Source organism: Clinocottus analis, unplaced genomic scaffold (assembly GCF_023055335.1).
Source record: "Clinocottus analis isolate CAN_PGR_092001 unplaced genomic scaffold, fCliAna1.0.p SCAF_9, whole genome shotgun sequence".
In the NCBI taxonomy this organism is placed as follows: domain Eukaryota; kingdom Metazoa; phylum Chordata; class Actinopteri; order Perciformes; family Cottidae; genus Clinocottus; species Clinocottus analis.
Window position 1 is genome coordinate 6,555,004 of NW_027176251.1, and position 22,043 is coordinate 6,577,046.

The window sequence follows — 22,043 nt, forward strand, 5'->3', positions numbered from 1 at the left end:
GCTGTTATCATAAAAAAATCTAAAAAATGTAAAGCATCAACAATTGGTTCATGCTCCCGAATACCTGTTTTCTAAACCTATGATGATTAAGTTAAACCTCTCGAGAGCTTTTACATAGGATGCTTAATGTAAAGTATTTTAAAGTAATTTAGATTAATTCCAACTAATACAAAATGGCTGTGGCATGTGCTTGAACCTAATAAATAAGATATTGAATTACTAAAGAGATAGAATAAAATAACACAGCATGGACTACTTTAATTCACCTAATGCTATTTATTTATTAGTTTTAGCCAAAAGGCATAATTATCCTCAAGTATAATAGGCCTATCAGACATCATCCATTATGCAACCTGGGGTAAAGTCCTCAACCTCCCACTGAGACTGGGTAACTTTTTATACAACCGGGCAGAGGGTTGTGGAGGTGAATTGAAACTAATTATATGAATGTGTCACGTTTGTGGAAGATTGTTCCCCTTTTTTTGTCAAACGCTAAATCCGCTGCAAGCCCTATGCAGCCGCCCGTGAGCCCCGCTCGTGCTACCCGGAAATATTACAAGGGCCGGAAAGGACCGATGTTAAGGGAGCACACGTCACTCAGTTTTACCCAAAAAATATCATCACCGACCATCCAAATTTTTCTCGGCCGTCGAAAATCTTGAGCGAAAGCTCCCCGTCGACGCAAACGACCACAACCGGGACGGCGAGGAGGCGGCTGCGATCGGTGTGGATTTCTGGTGGGGACCGTGTAAGTGTTCGCTCGGCTCAGCAGCATCAGCGAAAAGGGCTCCGGCTAACGACTGGGAAACGGCACGCAGACATGGAAGCGGGCGATAGCTAGCTAGGCAGTTAGAAGAAGGCGTGACAGGCCTCATCCATCTGCAACAGGACTCCGCAGGCTGAATGCGTAGGTAAACGTTTAGAAGAATATGGGTAACGCGCGTGCGTGCGTGTTTGTGTGTGTGTGTGCGCGAACGCACGGCCTCGTGATGTTAACGGTGGTCGGCGTGCTTTTAATAAAAGTGGATCGAAAAGATGGCTAGCGTTAGCTGCTGCTGCTGCTGCTGCTGCGGTGGTGGTGGTGCGTGTGGCACCAGACGGATAAACACGCAGAGTCTGTGTAACATATGAAGCTAAAAGGAGCCGACAAGTTTCGCATGCAAGCGCGTCCAATGTTTTTTTTCCTTTCCAAATGTGAGCCAATACTAATGCAGGATGCCTCCGCGAGTGCGTCCGTTATTACTTGCGCCTGCAAGATGCCGCTCATGTTTACACTGTGCAGCGGGTGTGATGCTGGTGTTAATTTGAGCATTTTCTGCCCTCTTCTTTTTCTTCTTCACAGGATCGGTGATTTACGTTAAAATGAGAGGCAGTCAAATATGCGATAGATTATCACCCTCATCTACCAGGGGAGCTCAGTCCCCACTAGCTTCATCACATCGATTAGAGACAACGGTAAGATATTCCGAGGTGAGCGAAACGAGATGCACTTTGAGTAACGTTACTCTCAGCCTTTTCACAAGTAGAATAACAGCACACCTGGTTTGTATTTCACGTTTATTAAAGAATAATGTATAACGCAACAGTTAAATTGTCTATCTACTATAAAACGTGGTTTTAGGTGTATTCATTTCATTAAAAAGCAGGCAGATCACATTGTTGGTATAGTTGTGGTTTGATTAGATTTAATCATCCGACTTTAATGACACTGCACATAGTGAGTACAGGTCCAACTCAAGGCAGTTTAGTTTAATTAAGTGCCATATATATATTAATACAAAATTAATCGATGGACAGGATGAATTATATATAATATGGAAATGTACAATATGAATGGATGTAATTTGATATTTACAGGCCAGTCATCTTCTTGACACACCTTAAGGTGCTACACAGCATCTGATACTGTGTAATCTCCCCCTCCCCCTTTTCATCCCCCACCATTTCGACTCAGGTGATTGACCACTTCTAATATTACTTTTCAGACCATTTCTGAAACCAAAGACATTCACGTGGACTGCATTTTGACATTATGTGGACTGATTTTAGGCTAAGAATGAAACTAACAGTAGCTTAAAGTACTGAATGATTGTATGCCTTTCTGATCTGGTAATAAACAAACTAAAATGGATATGAAAACGGGAAAAAAGGGCAATGGTGAGTATGGTGCTAGAATTTGATTCTCTGTTGGCACCCGAAAAACTGTCAACCCTCTTGTGGTAATTGCAAGCCATGATTTGCATAGCTTTGACAGCACAATGTAGCAGGGAGGCCACCAGTGTAAGTATTGGTGTTATACGTTATATACACACACCTGCATTTAACCAAACGCGAGGCATCTGCTGTCTTAATGTGGCATTTCTTGCAACACGGCTCCACTCCTCAATATTCTGTCAGTATCTCTTCCTCAATAACATTTGGTACTTGCAGAGATAAACACATATACTGTAGAAAATAAATTGTGAGATGCATCACTGAACCGGTGCATTACACAATGGTTAAAGTCAGTGTATAATATTGTCATAAATTTGGTTCCTATCTCCAAGGTAGCTTTGCCTTCCTCCTTTCACTGCCAACTTCCATGGCAGAGGACTAATATGAACAGCTACATGTGTAAAAAAGTAACTTTTTCCTCCTTAGTAAAGATGTACCTTATGATAAAATGAATTGGCATTCATGCAACAATTCTGGTTGTGCTGCAATCCAGCAGAACCACATAATGGTAAGTTATTACAACACGTAAAATATTTCATATGTTTATTAGCATGTAGATGTATCTAGAAAGAGAACTTGTTAAAACATTGTATTTCTTCACCTCACATAAAATGTAACTGAGTGGCTGATTGCCTCACATTAATAATACATTTTTGGTAGGTAAATTGCAGCATGATTAAGACACAAGGGAGAACTGAAACTTAACAAAAGTACTAATTTGTGTTCTTGAAATCTAATGTATGTGTTGAAAAAAAAATGGCACATTAAACCTGATGTCAAAGTATTCGAGGAAACTTAACATAATCATTCTCTCCAGTCAAGTATTGTGATTTGCAGTTACAACACAGAATTCATCGAAATAATCTTTTCACCTAATGTCAGTCATGGAGAAAAATCTCTTCTAATGTTACAGTGCAGACTTAAGTTAATGTCTATATAGATTCACCTTCATAGACGGGGGTCACCTCTCTGTAGATGAAGGCCAATTAGCTAAAGACAGTGAGCAATGTTTTATTTAAAAGTTGTCTTCCCCTCGATGACTTTCATCCTTTTTTTGAATTTTGTTTTTACAGCTGTAGGATCGTCTTGGCTGAACACGGATGAGGAATCTTGCTTAGATGAAGGATAATGTCAACGCAGTAACTCTCAAAGGAAACAAGAAGAAGTCATTTGAACTGCTTCTCAATAAAAGCTGTTCAAAGCTATTTTAAAATAAGGTGGAAGTCATCTACCTGTCTTAAAGACACTTTTACCCTTTGGTCGTAAACTCATCTTCCCGGCCACCCCACTCATTTTGGAAGTAGAGTGTGGGCAGTGGATAATCAACAGGGAGTAGCAGCACCAGAAGTAAACTATCTGGAGAGAAGAACTTAAGATTTAAGACATTCAAGTAGATCTGGATGAATATAGTAGCATAACCTTACTCTTAGGGTAAAGTGTGTCTTTCACCAGTCAGTGGTGGGATCATTGTTGCCGCTCCTAGTGCTGGAGGTTTGGCCCGTGCACCCCCATGTGCAAGTGAGTGGGAAATGTTCCAATTTGGAAAATACAATCTGGACATTATAGAGATGTTAAGTGGGCATCAGGCCCACCAATTCAAAGGCCTTGGTTTAGATCGACAACTACAGCATCAGCAGCAAGTGCAACTTCACCAGCATCAACTCCAGCAGCAGCAGCAGCAGCAGGCTGAATCTTCTGGAGCTCTTCTGTCTGGACTTGGCTTGGGCCCCCTGCAGGGGTCAAGAGGTAACGCCTTTTCTGATTCTGCCTCCATTTTTGCCAAGATGAGTGCCCCTCCTCCCCCACCTTTACAACAACAGCCTTCCTCATCTCAGAGCTCTCGTTCAAAGTCAAGCAAGATGAGCAGCAGCAGCAGCTCAAGCCATTCATCAGGCTACCCACAGTTCCTGCGCTCTTTCCACCCGTCTGAGGCAGCACTAGCACAGGAGCAGTTACACTCAGGTGTAGGGCGTTTTGAGCACTTTGCTGGGGGAAGTAGCAGTAGTGGGAGTGCTGGGGGATTAGGAGGATTAGTAACATCAGCACCTCCACCCCCCCCTCCTCTGCATCCCGGCCTCTCTGTTCCCCAAGCATCATCTGGTCCCTCCTCTTCCTCTCCTTCCACTTCAACATCTGGGGCCACCTCTAACAACCCTTCTAGCAGCAGTGCAGTCAGCTCACTGGGACACCAGTTGGTTGGGGCTCAGTCTGATGCACGAAGCCTTCACCAACAATTTAGTTGCATGTTAGCTGCTAATCAGTATTTCCTTTCTGGGGTGCCTTCTAATGCTAGTTTAGAGCAGTTTCTTGTTCAACAGGGAACCCATAACCATTTAGGGCTTGGTTTAAGTCAGACAGGCGGGGAGCCCAGTTCTAGTCTTGCACCTCCTCCTGCTTTGCATTCTTCTCACTCACATGGCCACTCCACTTCTCAGCCACACCAGGGTCCACAGCAGCCGCCCCAGCAGCAACAGCTTCCACCTCACACCCTTTCTCATCCTCACCCTCATTCCCATCCTCACCACCCACTCCACCCAGGCTCCCATTCCTCCTCACTGGGCGGCTTTGACTTCCAGGGCATTCCTGTACTCTCGTCAAATCAGTTAGCATCTCTGATGCAGCAGGAGGCAGGTTTGCCGCTCCCCTTGCCACTCCATTTATCCTTATCTAAAGATGATGGTAAAGGGGAAAGTAGTGGAGGTGGAAGTAATAGTAGCGGCGGCAGTGGCAGTAGGAGGAAGAAAGCTATGGCTGGCTATTTGCCACAGAGAAAATCTGAAAGCAATAGTAATAGCAGTAGTGGCCATGGCCACGGCAGCCACAGTGGTAATCCCACTACTAGTAGTAATGGTGGAGGGCTTAGTCATGGTCAGCCCCCAGCTTTAATTGGTAGCGGGGTTGGTATGTCAAATATGGGTGGAGATCCATCATCTCTGCTTGCCTCATCATCATCATCCTCATCAGTAGTTTCCTCCTCCTCCTCTGCTCCCTCTTCCACTGCTGCCTCAGTACTGGTTACTAATGATTCTCACCTTTCTAAATCTGGTAACCAAAGCTCAATGCAAGCCAACAACACAGAATCTGATTCAGAGCCTGTTTATAGCTGTGGAGAGTGTGGCAAAAGCTTCCCTCACCTTTCAAGCCTTCGCAGGCATTTGCGCATGCATGAGCCAACCACTGCAGGTACTAGCAGTTCTTCCTCTACTGTCGCAAACCCCATTCACATTAAAGCACAGTCTGACCCAAGCCTTCCTCATTCGACCCAAGAAACTCCCCAAACCCCAACCATTTCTTGTCCTAGCCCAGACAAAATATTTCATTGCCCTGATTGTGCCAAAGTCTTTAAGAAAAAAGGGCACCTCCTGCAACATGGGGTTATACACTCTTCAGCCCGCCCATATGGCTGCTCCACCTGCTCTCGGGCTTTTAATCGTAGAGAGTCACTGACACGCCATGAGAAGATACATGAGGAAAAGCCATTCCGATGTCCCGCCTGTGGTCGTGCCTTCCGTGAGAGCACCTCTCTACTCAACCATGCTGCCTCAGGCACCTGCGGCAAGCCAGGTAGGGGACCCAAACAAAGGGGCGGCAAGACAGGATCTGATGGTGAGGACAGAGGGGGCGGAGGAGGTAATGGAGGAGGGGGAACTTATCAGAGCAATAGAGGGGTTATTTATGGGAAAACTGAGGAAGAAGATGGTGTAATCATTGTGGGGGAAGGAGAACCAAAATCGGGTTTAGGATGTGATGGTCTGTTTCAGTCTGGAAGGGGAGGGAATTCAAATGAAAGGGACAGAACAGATGCTAAATACCCCACTGACTACTCTCGGAATCGTTACACAGGCTACCATGATGACCATCGTTCTCAAGGTAATCCATCTCCATGCTACTCTGGTGCCTCTCCCTGTGGAAGTGGGATGGCGGGCCCAGCTCTGAGAAAGGCACCATTGGCTCCAACACTGCATCCGCACTCACAGAGCCACAACCAGCACCACCATCCACAGCAACAGCCCCACCTGCCCCTTTCTTCTCTACTGGATGACTCAGAGGATGATGTCACTAGCTCCGTCAATAATGCAATCTCTGCTATAACAGCAGCTAGTAACAGTGGAAATAGAGGGGATGATAGGGGAGACATCATAGGAGGTCTACTAGGTGGTCTTGGATTAGGTCCTCTGGGCTCGCCTTCATCAACGTCTGGTATAGATAAGAATTTCAGAGGTGCTGGGAGCCAGGCTTTGAGCAGCAACCCACAGAATCCTACTGCCAAACCAAAACGTCCCCGCAAACCCAGAGCTAAGAAAGATCCTGCCACTGCTGGACAGCCCCCCAAACGTAGGCAATACACCCCTAGAATGGGGCCCAGTGGCCTGCCACGCACTCACCTCTGCAGTGTCTGTGGGAAGGGATTTGCACGTCGTGAGACCCTACGCAGACACGACCGCATCCATACTGGAGAGAAGCCCCACCACTGCACTGTTTGTGGAAAGTATTTTAGAGAGGCTTTTCACCTTAGCAAACATCAAACAGTCCACTCAGGGGCCAAGAATTACAAATGCAGCATCTGTGGGAAAGAGTTTGGTTACTCCCAGAGCCTCAGGAGGCACAGTAAACTCCACCAGAAAGGGGAGCTGGAAGAGGTGCCCACAACACCAGCTGCGGATAACCTCAACAGCTTTAACCCTAACCCTCAATGTAGCGTGGCCCAAGACAGGAGCCAGAACCAAGCACCAAGCACCTCCTCCTATTACCCCTACCCTCAAGACGTCAAGCCTCAAGACACCAACCCCCAGTCACAGCCTCCACCCCCACCCCACCCACAGCCCCCACCTCCGCCTCGACTCTACACCTGTGCTATATGTTGGAAGTCCTTCCGCCACCACTTCCATCTGACTGCCCATCACCAGACGGTTCATGAAGGTGGGGGGGAAAAGCTCTTTTGCTGTGAGGTATGTGGAAAAGCATTTGCTTACTCCAACAGCCTCACTCGACATAGGCAATCGCAGCATGGAATGACCCGTACGGATCCACCTAATCCGCAAGAAGGCAGCATTGGGTCTGGAGACAGAGGTGGGAGTGATGTTAATCAGTCAACATCAGAGAGTGAGGCTGCCACCAATGCCCTGCTGCAGATGGCTCCTTCCACAGAAGCCCACGGAGGGCCGAGTCTTAGTGTCGTCACTCATAGCCACCAACAGCCAGCTCCGCATCCACCACCTGGTTACCCGCCTCTCTTTTATGACACTGCAGCCCAATCTTCAGCCTCTAATGCTCCATCTTACTCACAGCCTCTGCCTCCAAACTCTACAATCATGGCCCCACAGCACCCGCATTCCCCAGCCGGGGTGAAAGGAGAGCACATATATCCAGCTGGATCCCGTAGCCGTACGCTCCACACCACAGCCCCGTTCCAGCCCCTCACGGAACTGCCCTCCACTGAACATCATCATCTGCATCATCATCATCATATCTCCCACCATCATCTTCATCCTCAGTCAGGTACCCAGTCCCACCAACACCTTGACTGCAGCATCCAGTTATCACACGATGACATGAGACGACACAAGAAGAAAAAAAAAAAGTCCGACAGGAGAGATTGGAGGGAAAATAAATGGGATTCCCAACAAGATTTAGTCAGATTCGATGGAAGTAAAAAGAAGAGAAAAATAAGTTGTACAATAAGAAAGCAATTGAATAAAAAACCAGGCTCTCTTCGTTTGACAATTAGGCGAGGAGAAGGATCAGATAGTGCTGGGTATAAGCTTGTCAACACTGGGGGAGTGAAGGTGCAGATCCTCTCATCTCTCAAAGTCCCTGTGAAACGTTTTGGCTGTCCTATATGCCCCAATTCTGTGTTTTCCCGTAAAGCGGGACTGCTCGTCCACATGGCAGTTAAACACCCACAGAAAGCCTCGACCTCTCAGGAGCGACTCAGGTGCAGTGTATGTGGGAAGCAGTCTCACAGGGCTCTGTCAGCCTTCATCCATCGGGCCTCCCATCGTGCCAGAGGGACTTTCTCCTGCCGACGCTGCTCCACTCGCTTCTGGAATGCTACTTTGCTCTACAGGCACAAGGTGTCCTGCCGCCGCAGGGCTAAAGGACTGCAGCGAGGAGATGCAAACAGGCTGAAGCTTTCAAAGAGACCGGGAGAGAGGCCGATCCGAGAGGGTCAGGTGGAGATTCCGTACCAACAGGGACCATATAGATACTGAGCGTCCCGGTACCTAAAAAGAGTGGCATACCCGTCGGATATTTCAGTTCTAAAAAGGAAAGGCGAGGAAAAATAATAATAAAAGGGACTTAAAAAGGCAAATGCCTTTTTTAGGATAATTTTCCTCATGTCTCTGCTGACTATTAGAATGAGTGTGTTAACAACTACTGTAGAGCATCTTATACAATTTCACCAGAAATTCTTCCAGATTATATTGGAAGGTGTTTTCAAAGACATGACTGTTTCTATAGGTTCATTAACCCCTTAAGTGCATTGACACTATGCTTGGCTGACACTGTGCAGTTACTAGACAAGTTTAGGTGAAATGACCTGCTAATGTACTTATCTTCCCCATAACTAGACTCCCTGCTGCACTTCTTGCTGTATGATAAACGTCTCTGCTGTGTACTTTGTCTTGTTGTTGTTCACTTTGAGGCTATGAGGATTTTTAAAAAATATGTAAAGTGCATTTATTAGGAGTAGGGACATGAGGACAAAGACCTTTGTTGATAGTTTGTCAGTGCATGTTTGTTCTCTGGTCAAGTTTTTAGCTAAGGTTGTGAAATCACTCCTACAGTATGTGATTGTTTATTCAGTATATGCCCAGAACTTTGTAGTGTTAAAACATGATTTAAAAGTTGCTCTATACTCCCTAGTGATTGAATCACGTTTAGATAAAATGTTAAAGTTGCTGGTATTTAGCATTTCAAGGTTCCCTCGCCCGCCAAAATGAAGAAACTTACAAAAAGCCTTGCTTAGTATGTTCACTCTACTTCATTTATTTGAGATATTCTTAGCTTTTATACCAAGAGATTGAAAACAGGTTGAACAAGTGGACTGTAACACATGTTTATCTCATGTTATTTGTATGCTCTTTTTAGCAGTGATTATTTCTACAGTACTTCACGGTGTGTTAAAGACAAGGACCTATATCATGATAGAAACCAATGTAATATTCCATGTATTTATGTGTGTAACCCAATCAGTCTTCATGCCAACCTTATACTTAACCCCTTCTACCTTTTTACTTTTTGCTGAGTTGCAATCATATTCTTACTATTAAGCCTTTTTTTTCTTCTTCTGAAGCAAGTTCCATCTTGTCACTTTATTCACATGTGAAATGTTCATACCCCTGTCGACCCTTCCCTTTTTTCTTCTAAAGAAAAATTATGGTTTTTAGTAGATTTCTATCACATTATTTACTGAGAAGTCAGTAGTTGATTATATTTCAGCAATGAATAAACCTTAAGTGTAATCATTTGTTTTCCTTTCATTTGTCATTTAAAGTTACGTTTTGCAATATTTAGAAGATTGTACAAACTGCGAGTCCAGTAACAATCACCAAATCTAGTATTGAAGTTTTATAATTAAATTTATCTTCATTTCCTGTGAATTCCATATCACTGGATTAAATGGTTTTCAGGATGTATAAGAATCACCTTCATTGGCCTAGTATGTATACACACAAAATAAATTGGCTCAGTTTTTGTGCTCTCAATGTACACAGAAATAAGCGAGGAACACGGACAACCAAGCTTACAAACACAGGTACAGTGTGTATAGGTGTATATTTGAATATATATTTAAAAAGCATATGCAAAAGCCTTTATGAAGGCTAACTGTTCAGTATGTTGTAAACTATACAAATAGTGCAGAGAAATAAATAATGATTGGTATACATGGTCAGAAAAGTTATGTACAGTATGTGCATGGATATGTGTGTGTGTGTGTACATATATATATAATATGTGTATATAAATATGTACATATATGTGTGTATGTATATATATATATATGTATGTATATTTATATGCTTATGATTTGTGTGTATATATATTTGGTGCATTCAAAACTAAAAATAGGATATATAATTGAAGCAGTGAATGTTTTAGTGTTACAAGGTTATTGACAGTGCAACTGATTATACTGTTCATCACAGGGACGAGCTGTGAGCAGAAATTGATCTTGTGTCTGGTTGTTTTGGCATACGGTGTTGTGCACTGCCGGCCAAAGGAAAAACGTTTAACAGGTTGTGAGGGTCTGCAGGGGTGCTTCCCGCCAGCAAGGATCTTCTGTGCAGTTATAACTGTCCATTGCCATCTGATCGGTCCCGTTTGGTGGATAATCCAAACCAGACTGTGATGGATATGCGGAGAACAGGATTGTATCAGCAGCTCCTGAGGCAGGTTGAAGGAAGTGCATCCACTGCATGGTCTTTTTCTCCTTAGGTCCTGTGAGATGGTGGATCCCAGAAACCTGACTGATTCCACAACAGTGTTGTTCATTGTGATGTAACAATACATCACATTAAAGGTCCTATACGTTTTTCCACGGGATTGGCTAGATTATTCCAGCATAAGGAATTGGTTTTAATAATTAAAATGTACAGTATATCATCAGTATACTTAAAATGCCTGTGTGAAACCTCTCACTCATAGATCCACAAGATGGCAGTAGGCAACTCATTTATACTGTACACTTGGCCTGTTGTTGATAAGTGTGGCAGTCACATGGATTTTGCACTGATCAGTGGTGGACTGGAGAGGCTGAGTGTTGTATGACTGTGTGAATTATTTGCCTCCTGTCTGCTGTTTACTACAAGATTAAGGCCACCAAGTAAACACAATGCTTGAGTATCAGTCCATAGTCTCACTGAATGTTTAGAAATTAAAGGCAGGCTGAAATGTAATGTATGAACTATAAAGTCACAACATTAGAAATTAGATTTTTTTAACTAGCCTTTTCTTTGATTCCAAATGGTTTCATGGAGTGTGTATATATATATATATATATATATATATATATATATATATATAATATATATATATATATAATGGTAGATTAATCAGAAACTGTAAAATACTTTAATGAGTAATACTAGCTACAATGTTGTGATTTATGTATATGTTAGACCATGCAGTGAAAAGAGTAAATGGTATATTTTAAAATGATTGAAAATTCACAACTTTGTTTGCATTCCGATTGATGACAAAATCCATGTGACTTTTTGTTTTTAAACAACAAAAAAATTTGAATTCAGACCCACTGTTTTAGGTTTCCAGTTGGCTACAATTCGAGGAACCCACAGCTTAACAAAACGTACAGTTGGATACTTTTATTAAAAATAAAAACAGGACAGTAGACAGTACAGGTACGTGTATTATCCACATATGGATTCTATGGATATAGAGCTGCATGGGGACTTGAACATGTCAGTTGTTTACTTGTCAACTTCTATATGTCCACGTATGAAAAACAAACAAAAGGTGAGCTCCTGTGGCGTGCAATGTTTTGCATGTGCTCTGCAACTGTACAGTAGACCAGACAGCCCTCGCGCTTTTTGTGTTTCGAACTGGTCTCACGCGGCAGTGGCATGCACTGGGGGGAATCCGAGCGGGCAGGTTTGTTCGACCTATTTCTGTCCAATGGGCGCTCGTCGTGGGCGGAGCGACGAGTCTCCGGAGCCAATCGGAGCCAGAGCCGCGAGCGCACAGGCATCGCCTCCGCGTGCCTCGTACACGTGAGCTGGAACAGCTATTGTACGCCAGGAGGCAACGTGCTGAAACGTTCCTCTCGCCTGAAAAAACGGCACAGTCACGTTTTCAGTGGATTACAAGGGAACTGGAAAAGCCATGCTGCACTACTTGATTATTACAGAAAGCCAACGACTGTGGTTGAATAGAGATGTGCAAAGGGTTGAGCCAGTAATCCCGACCATGAACACTCCTATGATGTCAAGGTTTACTAGTTTAAGGACCGTTTACCGCGTGTCGTCACACTAATACTACTTTATGTCGTGATTGCTGCAGCATAAACAACCTAATGAAATCTCACTGGGGTTTCTACCCGGCAGACAAAACAAACAGCTCGCTGTGCTCGAGGTGTGGCACGAGGGATAGATAGGTGTGTCTCATAAATTAAAAGAGAGAATTGAGAGATCTGTTTAATCCGGGCCCCGCCCCCTCGCGCCTCACTCGCTAGTTCCGTGAGGTGTGACGTCACGTGAACTGCCCGTGTCCGTTCCAGCTGAGAGAGAAAGAGAGAGAGCGAGAAAGAGAGAGAGGACGGTCGGACCTGGAAGTCGCGCGGCCCAAACAGACCTAAGCCCGTGCGCCCGTGACTGGATCCACCGGATGCAAAAAAAAAGTACAGACAGAGAAAGAGGAAACGACCCCCTCCTCCCCGCGACGGACAGCAGAGCGCGACAGCAGAGGAGAGAAACACCAATACAACTTGTCATCTGACCAATACAGTCACTGCTCTCGTCGCTGTGTGTGTTTTTTTTTGTACACACTTTTTTTTGTTGTTTTGACGGAGGTCTGCTTTGCAACTATTTTGGGATCTTCTTTGTGATTTGCCGGACGATTATCTCGGGATATTATTCTACAAGTTTTAATTGTAACAATTCTACTGTCCGTAATTTTGACGTTTTTTAAAAATATATATATATTTTTATTATGGACAGTGTTCTTTCTCAGATAGTCTGAGTGTCCCGCCCACACTGATCCTCTGAGAATAACAGCTTGATCCACTGAAGAATTTGATCAACATTCAACTGCAATGGAATATTTCGATGAAAATATTTCTGCAAGGAAATAAGGAACTCTGGACAACCTCAAGTGAAAGGTAACTACATTTAAGTTATCAAAGTATGATTAATTATATGCTCATACTTGTAATTGCATTACAATGGTTGCTTTATTCTGCATGGACTCTTCTCAAAACTATCTCTCTCTCTTTCTCCACCCCCGTACCTCCCCCCTGCACACACACACACACACACACACACACACACACACACACACACACACACACACACACACACACACACACACACAAACTCACACACGCGCAGTCATCCAGCAGCCTCGTCCTATTGGTAGGCTCTCCGGTCAGTTGGCCACGCCCCTTCAAGTGCCCCCAGCAGGCCTATCTTTCTACGACCCCATCTGGCCCAGGATGTCCAGGCAGCTCTCCCAGCATCCGAACCCCGACCTCCCAGCTGGCACAAGCCCACAGTTTGGAAGTTGTACCCAGCCTGCAGGCTCCCTCACAGGGGTGCAACTCAACTCCATGGCAGGTCTTAAGTCCCTCCTGCAGCACCCCACGAAGGGAGACCAACGTTTAAAACCCCCATGTGATGCAAAAGGTGAGAACCTCTCTTATTTGATGATACGATAAGACAGGGACATTTGTGTTGAACGTACAGCACAAGCACATGTCCAATATGTCCAAACAGAGCATGAATAAATCATACCCCTCTGTTCCACCCACTGATGCAGTTACAATACAAATATGCAACATTATTATATAACAAACATTGCACTTGTCTTATTTCTTTGCACAAAAAGTGTGATGCACCATCAGACAGACAATGACGATGACTCTTCCATGACCCTGATGAGTATTCACCTGGATTGTAATCCCTGCTGTGCCTTCAAATTAGGATCCAGATTACAATGAGCGCTAACACGTTTTGGTTTAGCTGTAATGCTGTGCAGTTTCCAAAACGTGCCTTCAAGTATTGTGAGATTTGTTCAGGAGCTTATGTATGTGTTATGACAACAAATTGGTTTTGGCTCTTGCTTAATGCTGCAATTCGGGTACCATCTGGTCCATCTGCGAGTGTGTACTTGTGTGTGGGACATAGGACAAAAGGGAGATTTTTGCAGAAGTGCATCTCATAAATACACCTTTATGTTGAGCTGATGTAAGCATCCACCAACTAAAATGTCTCCAGAAAACCTCTCTGTGAAAGAACTCCCTTGTGTCCTGAAAGCTGTTCTTAATAATCTTCAATGTGTTCAATGTGTTCTCTTATCTCTGGTAGACAAAGAGAGGCTGGACGTTGATGAGGACTCCATGGGAGTGTGCCCCATGAGGAATGGCAGTGGAATAGGCAACAGTACTAACAGTAATGGCAGTGGAGGAGGAAGTGGAGGAGGAGGAAGTGGCGGCGGAGGAAGTGGCGGCGGAGGAAGTGGCGGTGCAGGTAGTGGTGGAAATGGAGGAGGAACTTTCAACCAGTTCTTGGGGCCCCTCTTGTGGGATCGCACCCTGCCGGCAGATGGGGGCCTCTTCCAGCTTCAGTACATGGACTTGGAGGAGTTTCTGACCGAAAATGGAATGGGCAGCATGCATAATAACAACAGCTCCAGTTCAGCCCAGATCCCCTCACAGAGCTCCCAGTCAGCCGTGCCCAACCAGAGCTCCCAGTGCCTACCGCCCTCATCCCCACCTGGCTCTTCATCTTCATCGCCTTCTTCCTCTTCTTCCCCATCGCTCATTGGTTTGGAGGTGGCTCAGCCGCAGAGCCTTGGAGGTGGAAATGACTGTTTGCATGGTGAGTTCACTTACATGGACTGTTTTGTTCTTAGCTGAAGCAGAGAGTAAAAAAGTGACCAAGGACAGATTTTTTTTCTAAGGTTTCTTTCTCCTTATCAGCTCAAAACCTCAATATCATGGAAGAGGGCTCTGCAAACTTTGCAGAGTTGAGAAGCTGAAAGAGATAAATTGTCCCGATATGAGCCGAGTAGACCCCACAATTAATAATGGTTGATATGTGATGAAGGTTATAGGGAGCGCTTCTAATGTTCCCACAGGCTTGTGATTCAGCACTTTAACTCTGCGTTTACAACAAACACATTGGTGACCAAGCATTTTTGGCATGACCTCTTGGGTCGAACTGAAAGGCAGGAGATACAGTCACACGGCCTCGATACGCAAAGTCAACTTGAAAGAGAAAACACAGAAAGTAGAAATGTTTGCAAAACAATGAGGGTTTGTAGTTCGGTGCAGTGCTAAAAGTCAGGTGAGGGAGCTGTGGAGAAAAGAGACGAAGAAAGATGGAAGACTTGAGCTATTTGATGAGTCAATGTCACGAAGAGGTTTGGTTTAGTTTGGCATGTGATCTGTGTACTGCAGTGTACAACACAATCAGCATTCAGTCCCAGCCCATTATAAATGTGCAGCAGGGTCAAAACAGTAGACAGAGAGAGAGAGAGAGAGAGAGAGAGAAAGAGAGAGAGAGAGAGAGAGAGAGAGAGAGAGAGAGAGAGAGAGAGAGAGAGAGAGAGAGAGAGAGAGAGAGAGAGAGAGTGAGAGTGTGTGTGTGTGTGTGTGTGTGTGTGTGTGTGTGTGTGTGTGTGGAGTCTTTGCGGTTGCGTGTCTTTAAATCTCTCCCCACTTCACACGCCACAGCCATGTGTGCGCGTCGGTACACGTGCCGAGGCTGTGAGTACTGGAGTGAGAGAACTAGAGGCGGGGCCAATAGACGAGGGGGAGGAGCCGACAGGAGGCGGGACATGCAGAGCAACAGGAAGAGTTTCCCTGTGCTGCTGCTGGACTTCAAACGGGGACATTTGATCACAGATGAATGACATTAGGTGCACTGATATCCCAGAGGAGAATTGTATGCTGTAGGTGACGTGGACGCAGGACATTTGAGTGACAACGTGCATGTTTATAGACTCTGATTATGCATTTATATTGCATGTTAAAGTCCCATGCATTTGGACGACAATCCCTTTTGTTCAAATCTTGAAACTATTTGAGATTCAAACTACAAAACAGAATAGAATATTAGCATAATTGATTAAAAGGTAAGAAATATATATTAACATAATATATATGTATACGGCTGAGATGACTATTCTAAAGTTGAGGAAATTATTCTCATCAGCTCTCCCGAAGTTTGAAACTTAAGAAGCTGTATTGTAATCGGCAGCATCATAAAGTTGCCCAACAAACAGCTGCTTCATAAATATTGAACGGAGCAACACCTGACAACCTATGACTATGTAAGGTACCCAAGCAGCAGTAGAGCGACTGTTGGCCTTCACAACAGCCTCAGGAATGCTTTTGTACACGTGCCGAACTGTGTGCAGTCACATATTAGACTATTTCTTAGAAAGCAAAAGTCTCCAGTTCTCTACCTAGAAACACATGGACAATTGAACGCGCCAAATCAACTTTGTTAAGGCTTCGTTCCAGAGCTTTTCAAAAAGCTGGGAATGGCAACCATGTACCACAGTAGGGCTCGTGGTTTGCAGGTTTTCATTCCAACAAAACACTACAGCAGGAGGTTGCTCTGACTAGTTCCTGCTGTCGGGTTTATGCAGCCTAAATCATTACACTGTTCTGGTTTAGACAGTGGAAAATGTGCATCATTTCTAGCCTCTGTGGCACTTGGTTGCAGTGTTTGTTTAGACCCGCTGATTATGTGTTCTGGGACATGCTTAACTTCATCTTGGTGCGTGTGAAAGCGCTCTTTAATTTGTTTTGCTGGTGTGAAAATATGCCCTTGTAATACCTGGTCATTCTACAGCCATTAGTCATGTGATAGCTGCTCATGCATTACAGATCTACAGATAGCGTGATTAACAGGTGGCAACAAATGGCGATGGTTTTATTTTTCCCTCGCATACAAACTGCCTGTAAATGTAGTTTTTGTTTGCCCTTAAAACCAGATTTTGTGCTTTTTGTTTGTTTCCACATAGTAAGACATTAACTGTCAGCTTTGTGGCAATAAAGACACACAGGTTTTTTGTTAAGATGGTTGTCTCTTGTCAGCCTGCAGTGCTGTGGAGTGAGATAACAATGCTGACTTAAGTTCCCTGTGTTGGTCATATAATGTAACAGCAGTGTAACAATTTAAGGGTTGTTTTTGTAAATAGTTGAACTTTAGATTAACACATGCCTCTGTGAGATATAAGAACAGTAAATGGAAGATTTGGGCTCTTATAGGGAAGGAAAGTCAGTTTGAATAAGGTGCTCTGGGCCTTAAAGAGGGTGGGTTGAGGTATAGCCCTATACTGGCCCCACTTAAAGGAACTGGTTTTGAGGGGAGGGGAGAACGTTACATAACATTTCCACTTTTAGATTTCTCTTTTACTATTAACTTCTGTATGTTTGCTTTAGTTTGCAAGCATTTGGTGTATTGCTTAATAATAATAGCCAATATCATGCACTAGTTTAATTTGCATAATTAATGTGATTGTGGTTATGGTTATGTGTCAGATTGTCAAAGCACTGGTTTCCACTGTACATAGGATCACAAGCAACAGCAAGACCATAGTGACTCTTTAGTTTTAGTAGTAGTACACAGAATAACAGATTTGAGTTATGGTTTTATTATATTATGACAGTTTGCCAGGGTGTAATAAATCATATGTATATCAGTAATTCTTTGATCTAACCTAGGGTGCAGTACTCAATATAAAAGATAAAAAGATACAATTATTCAAAAGTATAATGAAACAGTCTTCTGGCTTTTACTAAAGCTTCTCACTTATACAACTTGTAGCTCCTTGATATCTTTTTATCTGCATGCTAAAAATTAAGATGCATTATGTTACATAATGGTGTGTATCTTCAGGTTAAATTCCCAGAATATTCTCAAAAAACAACCGTGTCCCTTAAAACCTAATTGTCCATGAAAGCTGTTTCAAAAAACATCCTCAGTTCTTTGGAATAAGTTAAGAGCGAAGGAATGTTGTTTGTTGTTTATAACCGGACAAAAGTAGCTCTCTGCTTCCACCTGGTGGTCATCATGATGTAATGTTGCATGTGTTTTTACTGCTGTCTTAGTGGGCCGCTGTCATCAGCAGCTCCGTTGAAGTTTGAGAATATTCTCGATTTCAGGAGAGATGCATTTCAGCGAAAAGCAAGTAAAACAAGGCTGTTCTTCTCTTGCAGGGAGTCAGACCAGTATGAACGACTCCTGTGAGTCCCCCTCTTCTTCCTCCTCGTCCTCCTGTCCACCTCTGCTGACGCCCACGGACAGCGGTCCAGATGGGATCGGCATGTACGACATGGATTCTTCGGACATGGATATGTCTAACCAGCCGAACTACGACCCCAGGAGGCACTCCTTCAGTGAAGAGGAGCTCAAGCCACAGCCGATGATCAAGAAGGCCCGAAAGATCCTGGTGCCTGAGGGCTTGAAGGTGAGTGCAGTCTGAAGACTTCACTGCACATTCAGATCCTTGGTGGTCAGTTTGCACCTTGAGAGAAAAGTAATTTCAAAGAAATAATACATTATTTGTATCGTACCTTTCACATAATCTTCAACCCAAACTGCCTTCCACGTTAAAACATGGAAAGAAATGACAAATGTAACCACAATTTATACAAATAATATTATATATTATCAGAAATTCAATACATGCATAACATAAAGTGGATACTGAAACCCACTGAACAGTAATAATAAAATCAGTATCCATATTTGCAAGATCTACACATCAGTAAATACTTCAGACGCACCAAAAGGGCTCTATTATCTTCTACTTTTTTTGTCCTACCAACGATCAAAAACCCAAACATAATTCACTTACATAGTCATTCCTTAATTCTCTGATCAAACTTTTACATTTTAGGATCAAACCGTCAGATTAATAATCAAAGTGCTCTTTTTCTCCGTCCTCTGTTAGGATGAGAAGTACTGGACCAGGAGGTATAAAAACAATGAAGCAGCAAAGCGGTCCCGAGATGCTCGCCGTTTTAAGGAGAACCAAATATCTGTGCGCGCTGCCTACCTGGAGAGAGAGAACGCCGCCCTCCGACAGGAAGTGGCCGAGATCCGGAAGGAACTGGGCCGCTGTCGCAACATCCTTAGTAAATACGAGAACCGCCTCGCTGACCAGTGATGAAGACGTGGAGCGAAATCAGAAAAAGAGGAGGATCATAAGCTGGATTAAAATTAAGACTCTGAATTCTTGGGGTGGCACGATGGACAGAATGGGGTCAGGAAAATGATAATGATGATGATGACGATGATGATGATTATGATGATGATGATGAATGTAAAAGACAAGGGGAAGATTTGCGTATTGAAGCTCAGGTGTCTTGTTTTGTTGAGGTGTCAACGCTTAAAAGTGAAAGATGGGGAGAATAATTTAACAGATGAAAAGATGTGACTTTTAAGAGTTTTGTTATTGGAGAATTGTATATTTTTATAATACTGAAGAAAATTTAGAGGGAGAGCAAATTTGGAGAATAATTTTGTATATTTTCTACATAGAGACGGGAGAAAGCTATGGTAAATATCTTTTTATTATAGATGAGTCAGGAGATGTTTAACAGGTGGTCAGGTGGTATTTTTCGACTTGATTATTATAGTCAGGATGCAGCAGCAGGGGCGAAGATGCATGTAACAATTGTAATATAGAGAGCAAAAATTATCTTATAATCGTATAGTTCATCATTTTTGTGGATTTTATTCAAGCACTACTTAATTTTCTTCCTGTTATGTTTCTGCCGCTGGGAATGGGCCGCTGGAGAGAGACGAGAGGAGACGTCAACGTTCGTGTTTAATTGAACAACATCATCCTTTATTCTTTTTTTTTTCCATTCATTTGAGAATCTCAGCAATATTATTTCTTTGTACTTTGAGCTTAACGAGTCCATACTTTTATCTTTGACTCGATCTATTTTTCTCTATCCCAGCTGAGTGCTTTAATTCTCCTCTGGTGTCTCGTCGTATCTCACCTAAGCTGGTGAAAGCCTGTTGTGATGCCCCGGGTAACTCTGCTCTCTCTTGATCCTCTCTTGAATTGTTGGGACGTTTCTCTTTCTCTGTTTCTATATCCAACTGCTCTATTTCTGTCCGCTCTCACTTACAGCCAATCCCTTCACAGTTATGTGCGAACTCTTCCCATAACATTTTGTCCCCATGTCTCTCGTGTACCTCGGTGGTACATAGAGTAGTTCAATCTCAGTGTTGTATGGTATTCTAAAATAGTAATCAATCTTCCCAGTAAAACACACATCGTTACTTTACTGTACTTTATGAACACACTTTGATTAGCATTGTTATGGGGGGGGGGAGAAATGTTGTTGTATATTGGATAGGCCTATACTATTTTGTGTATTTGATGTATTCCAGGAGATGGGTTCGATACCCCCATTGAGTGGAATGGTGTTAATTTCTCAGATTTCTGGGAGAAATAAAAGCCAAAATTTCCTATATTGATCCACAAAGCTAGTTGCTATTTAGTGCTTTTTCAATACTGCTCCTTCCTTACTGTTTATTCCTTTTATTACTCTTTACTTTTTACTGTATCTAAAAAAATCTCTGTGTATCCACCTACACATGGAGCATGGTACACTATGTTATGTTCCTGGGGAAGGATGACTAGTGATAGAGTGTGATTTTAATCCCCTTAATGACCATGATGAATAGTTACCATTACTGGTATTATTATTGTTATGATTATGATGATTATCCCTCTCGTCGTTGCTGTTCTATATTATTGAATGATTTTCTTTCTTTGGATGAACGTGATCTGTTGCACCTCGAGACTCCTTTTGATCTTCATTGTTCCTCAGAAAGACTATTCAAATGAGAAAAAACCGAAACCCTCACTCTGCTATTTGCATCCCGTCTCAGACCTCCAGACGTTACTCACTTCTACTGTGGACAATACTGCCACCGTGGATTCCAAACGCGTGGCTCAATAACTTGAACATGATATTCATGCAGATTCACTTTACCTTTTGTGACGACCTCCTCTGTTCCCCGGCGGTGTACGGACTATGCACACTATCAATATGCTCCTTGTCAGTTTATTTCAGCCTTTATCACCTCAATCAGTGATTGTTTGCTCTCCCAACAGGATTTAGTCTCCAATATCCTCACAGATGTGGTGGATGAATCGTTTAGTGACTCTAATTGAACTACAACTGCCCTGCTGCATCAGTGGTGTCCATGGTGTCCAGTCCACTCGGTGCTGGTGATTTGGATGTAGTCAAGATTTTTTCCAAAAACACCAATAAAAGATTGTTCTCATTCACTACTGCTTTGCTTGGCTCTGCTGTTTAATCACACTTTTATTTTGATTTTTTTGTGGTTATAAAAGCTTCTCTTTAGACTTGTGTGCAAGCATTTTGAACGAAAGTGTTTATCGAGAGAATAGGCAGCAGAGGTCACATTTTAGGACTGCTACTTCATTCATCAACTTAAGCTTAATAAGCCGACTATAATATGTGGTGAAATGTCCCCAGACTTGTTTTGATATACTCCCTGTTTGTTCACATTGTGTGCATTCCTTTGAAGGACAAAGCGTTGCCCAACAAGTGCAACGCTACTTCCCTTGAAAATAACATTTCTACTTGCAATTTACAATGTAGTACAACATGTAAACCACACTTTGGTGTTTAATTTTTACCTCTTCACTTAAGATTTCTGTAAAATGATCCAAACCGAACCAAACAAACCTGTCACGACAAAGATCTGAGGGAGATATTAATGAGAATAAATATGAAATACAATTAAAATACCCCTTTCCCCACACAATGTTTATGACAGATTAATTATCTAATAGAGTTAGACTACTTAATTGTGACGAGGGTAATCATTCAAAATAAGTGTGTGTCTCCTGGAATAGATATTAATTAAATAATTGAAAATATATACAGTCACAACCGGCTGCGATGTAGGAGAGCAAACGCTGCCTTGAAGAAAACAGATAGAAGTTTATCAACTTCCTCGGCTGTTAGCTCTTATTCCTTGTGTGTGTGTGTGTGTGTGTGTGTGTGTGTGTGTGTGTGTGTGTGTGTGTACATATCATACCTTTTATCTGATCATTCAACTGAAATGGGTGAAAGGTCCTTCAGC

General features: G+C 43.1%; 2 protein-coding genes across 6 annotated transcripts; both read left to right on the top strand.

Moving 5' to 3' along the window:
* Positions 1 to 530: 530 nt before the first annotated feature.
* Positions 531 to 9,683, top strand: si:dkeyp-69b9.6 (uncharacterized). Of its 5 annotated transcripts, XM_068570349.1 has the most exons (4): positions 531 to 748; positions 1,343 to 1,455; positions 3,288 to 5,778; positions 6,058 to 9,683. In XM_068570349.1, exons 3-4 carry the CDS (start codon positions 3,744 to 3,746, stop codon positions 8,424 to 8,426), a joined length of 4,404 nt encoding a protein of 1,467 aa, XP_068426450.1. In that variant the 5' UTR covers positions 531 to 748; positions 1,343 to 1,455; positions 3,288 to 3,743; the 3' UTR covers positions 8,427 to 9,683. The 5 variants fall into 5 exon arrangements, with proteins under 5 accessions (XP_068426450.1, XP_068426447.1, XP_068426449.1 ...); XM_068570346.1 differs by having other exon boundaries at positions 531 to 911; positions 3,288 to 9,683; XM_068570348.1 differs by having other exon boundaries at positions 531 to 907; positions 3,288 to 9,683.
* Positions 9,684 to 12,444: 2,761 nt separating this feature from the next.
* dbpb (D site albumin promoter binding protein b) lies at positions 12,445 to 21,207 on the top strand. Its single transcript, XM_068570351.1, has 5 exons — positions 12,445 to 13,051; positions 13,281 to 13,574; positions 14,256 to 14,768; positions 18,122 to 18,372; positions 18,859 to 21,207. Exons 2-5 carry the CDS (start codon positions 13,385 to 13,387, stop codon positions 19,072 to 19,074), a joined length of 1,170 nt encoding a protein of 389 aa, XP_068426452.1. The 5' UTR covers positions 12,445 to 13,051; positions 13,281 to 13,384; the 3' UTR covers positions 19,075 to 21,207.
* Positions 21,208 to 22,043: the final 836 nt, after the last annotated feature.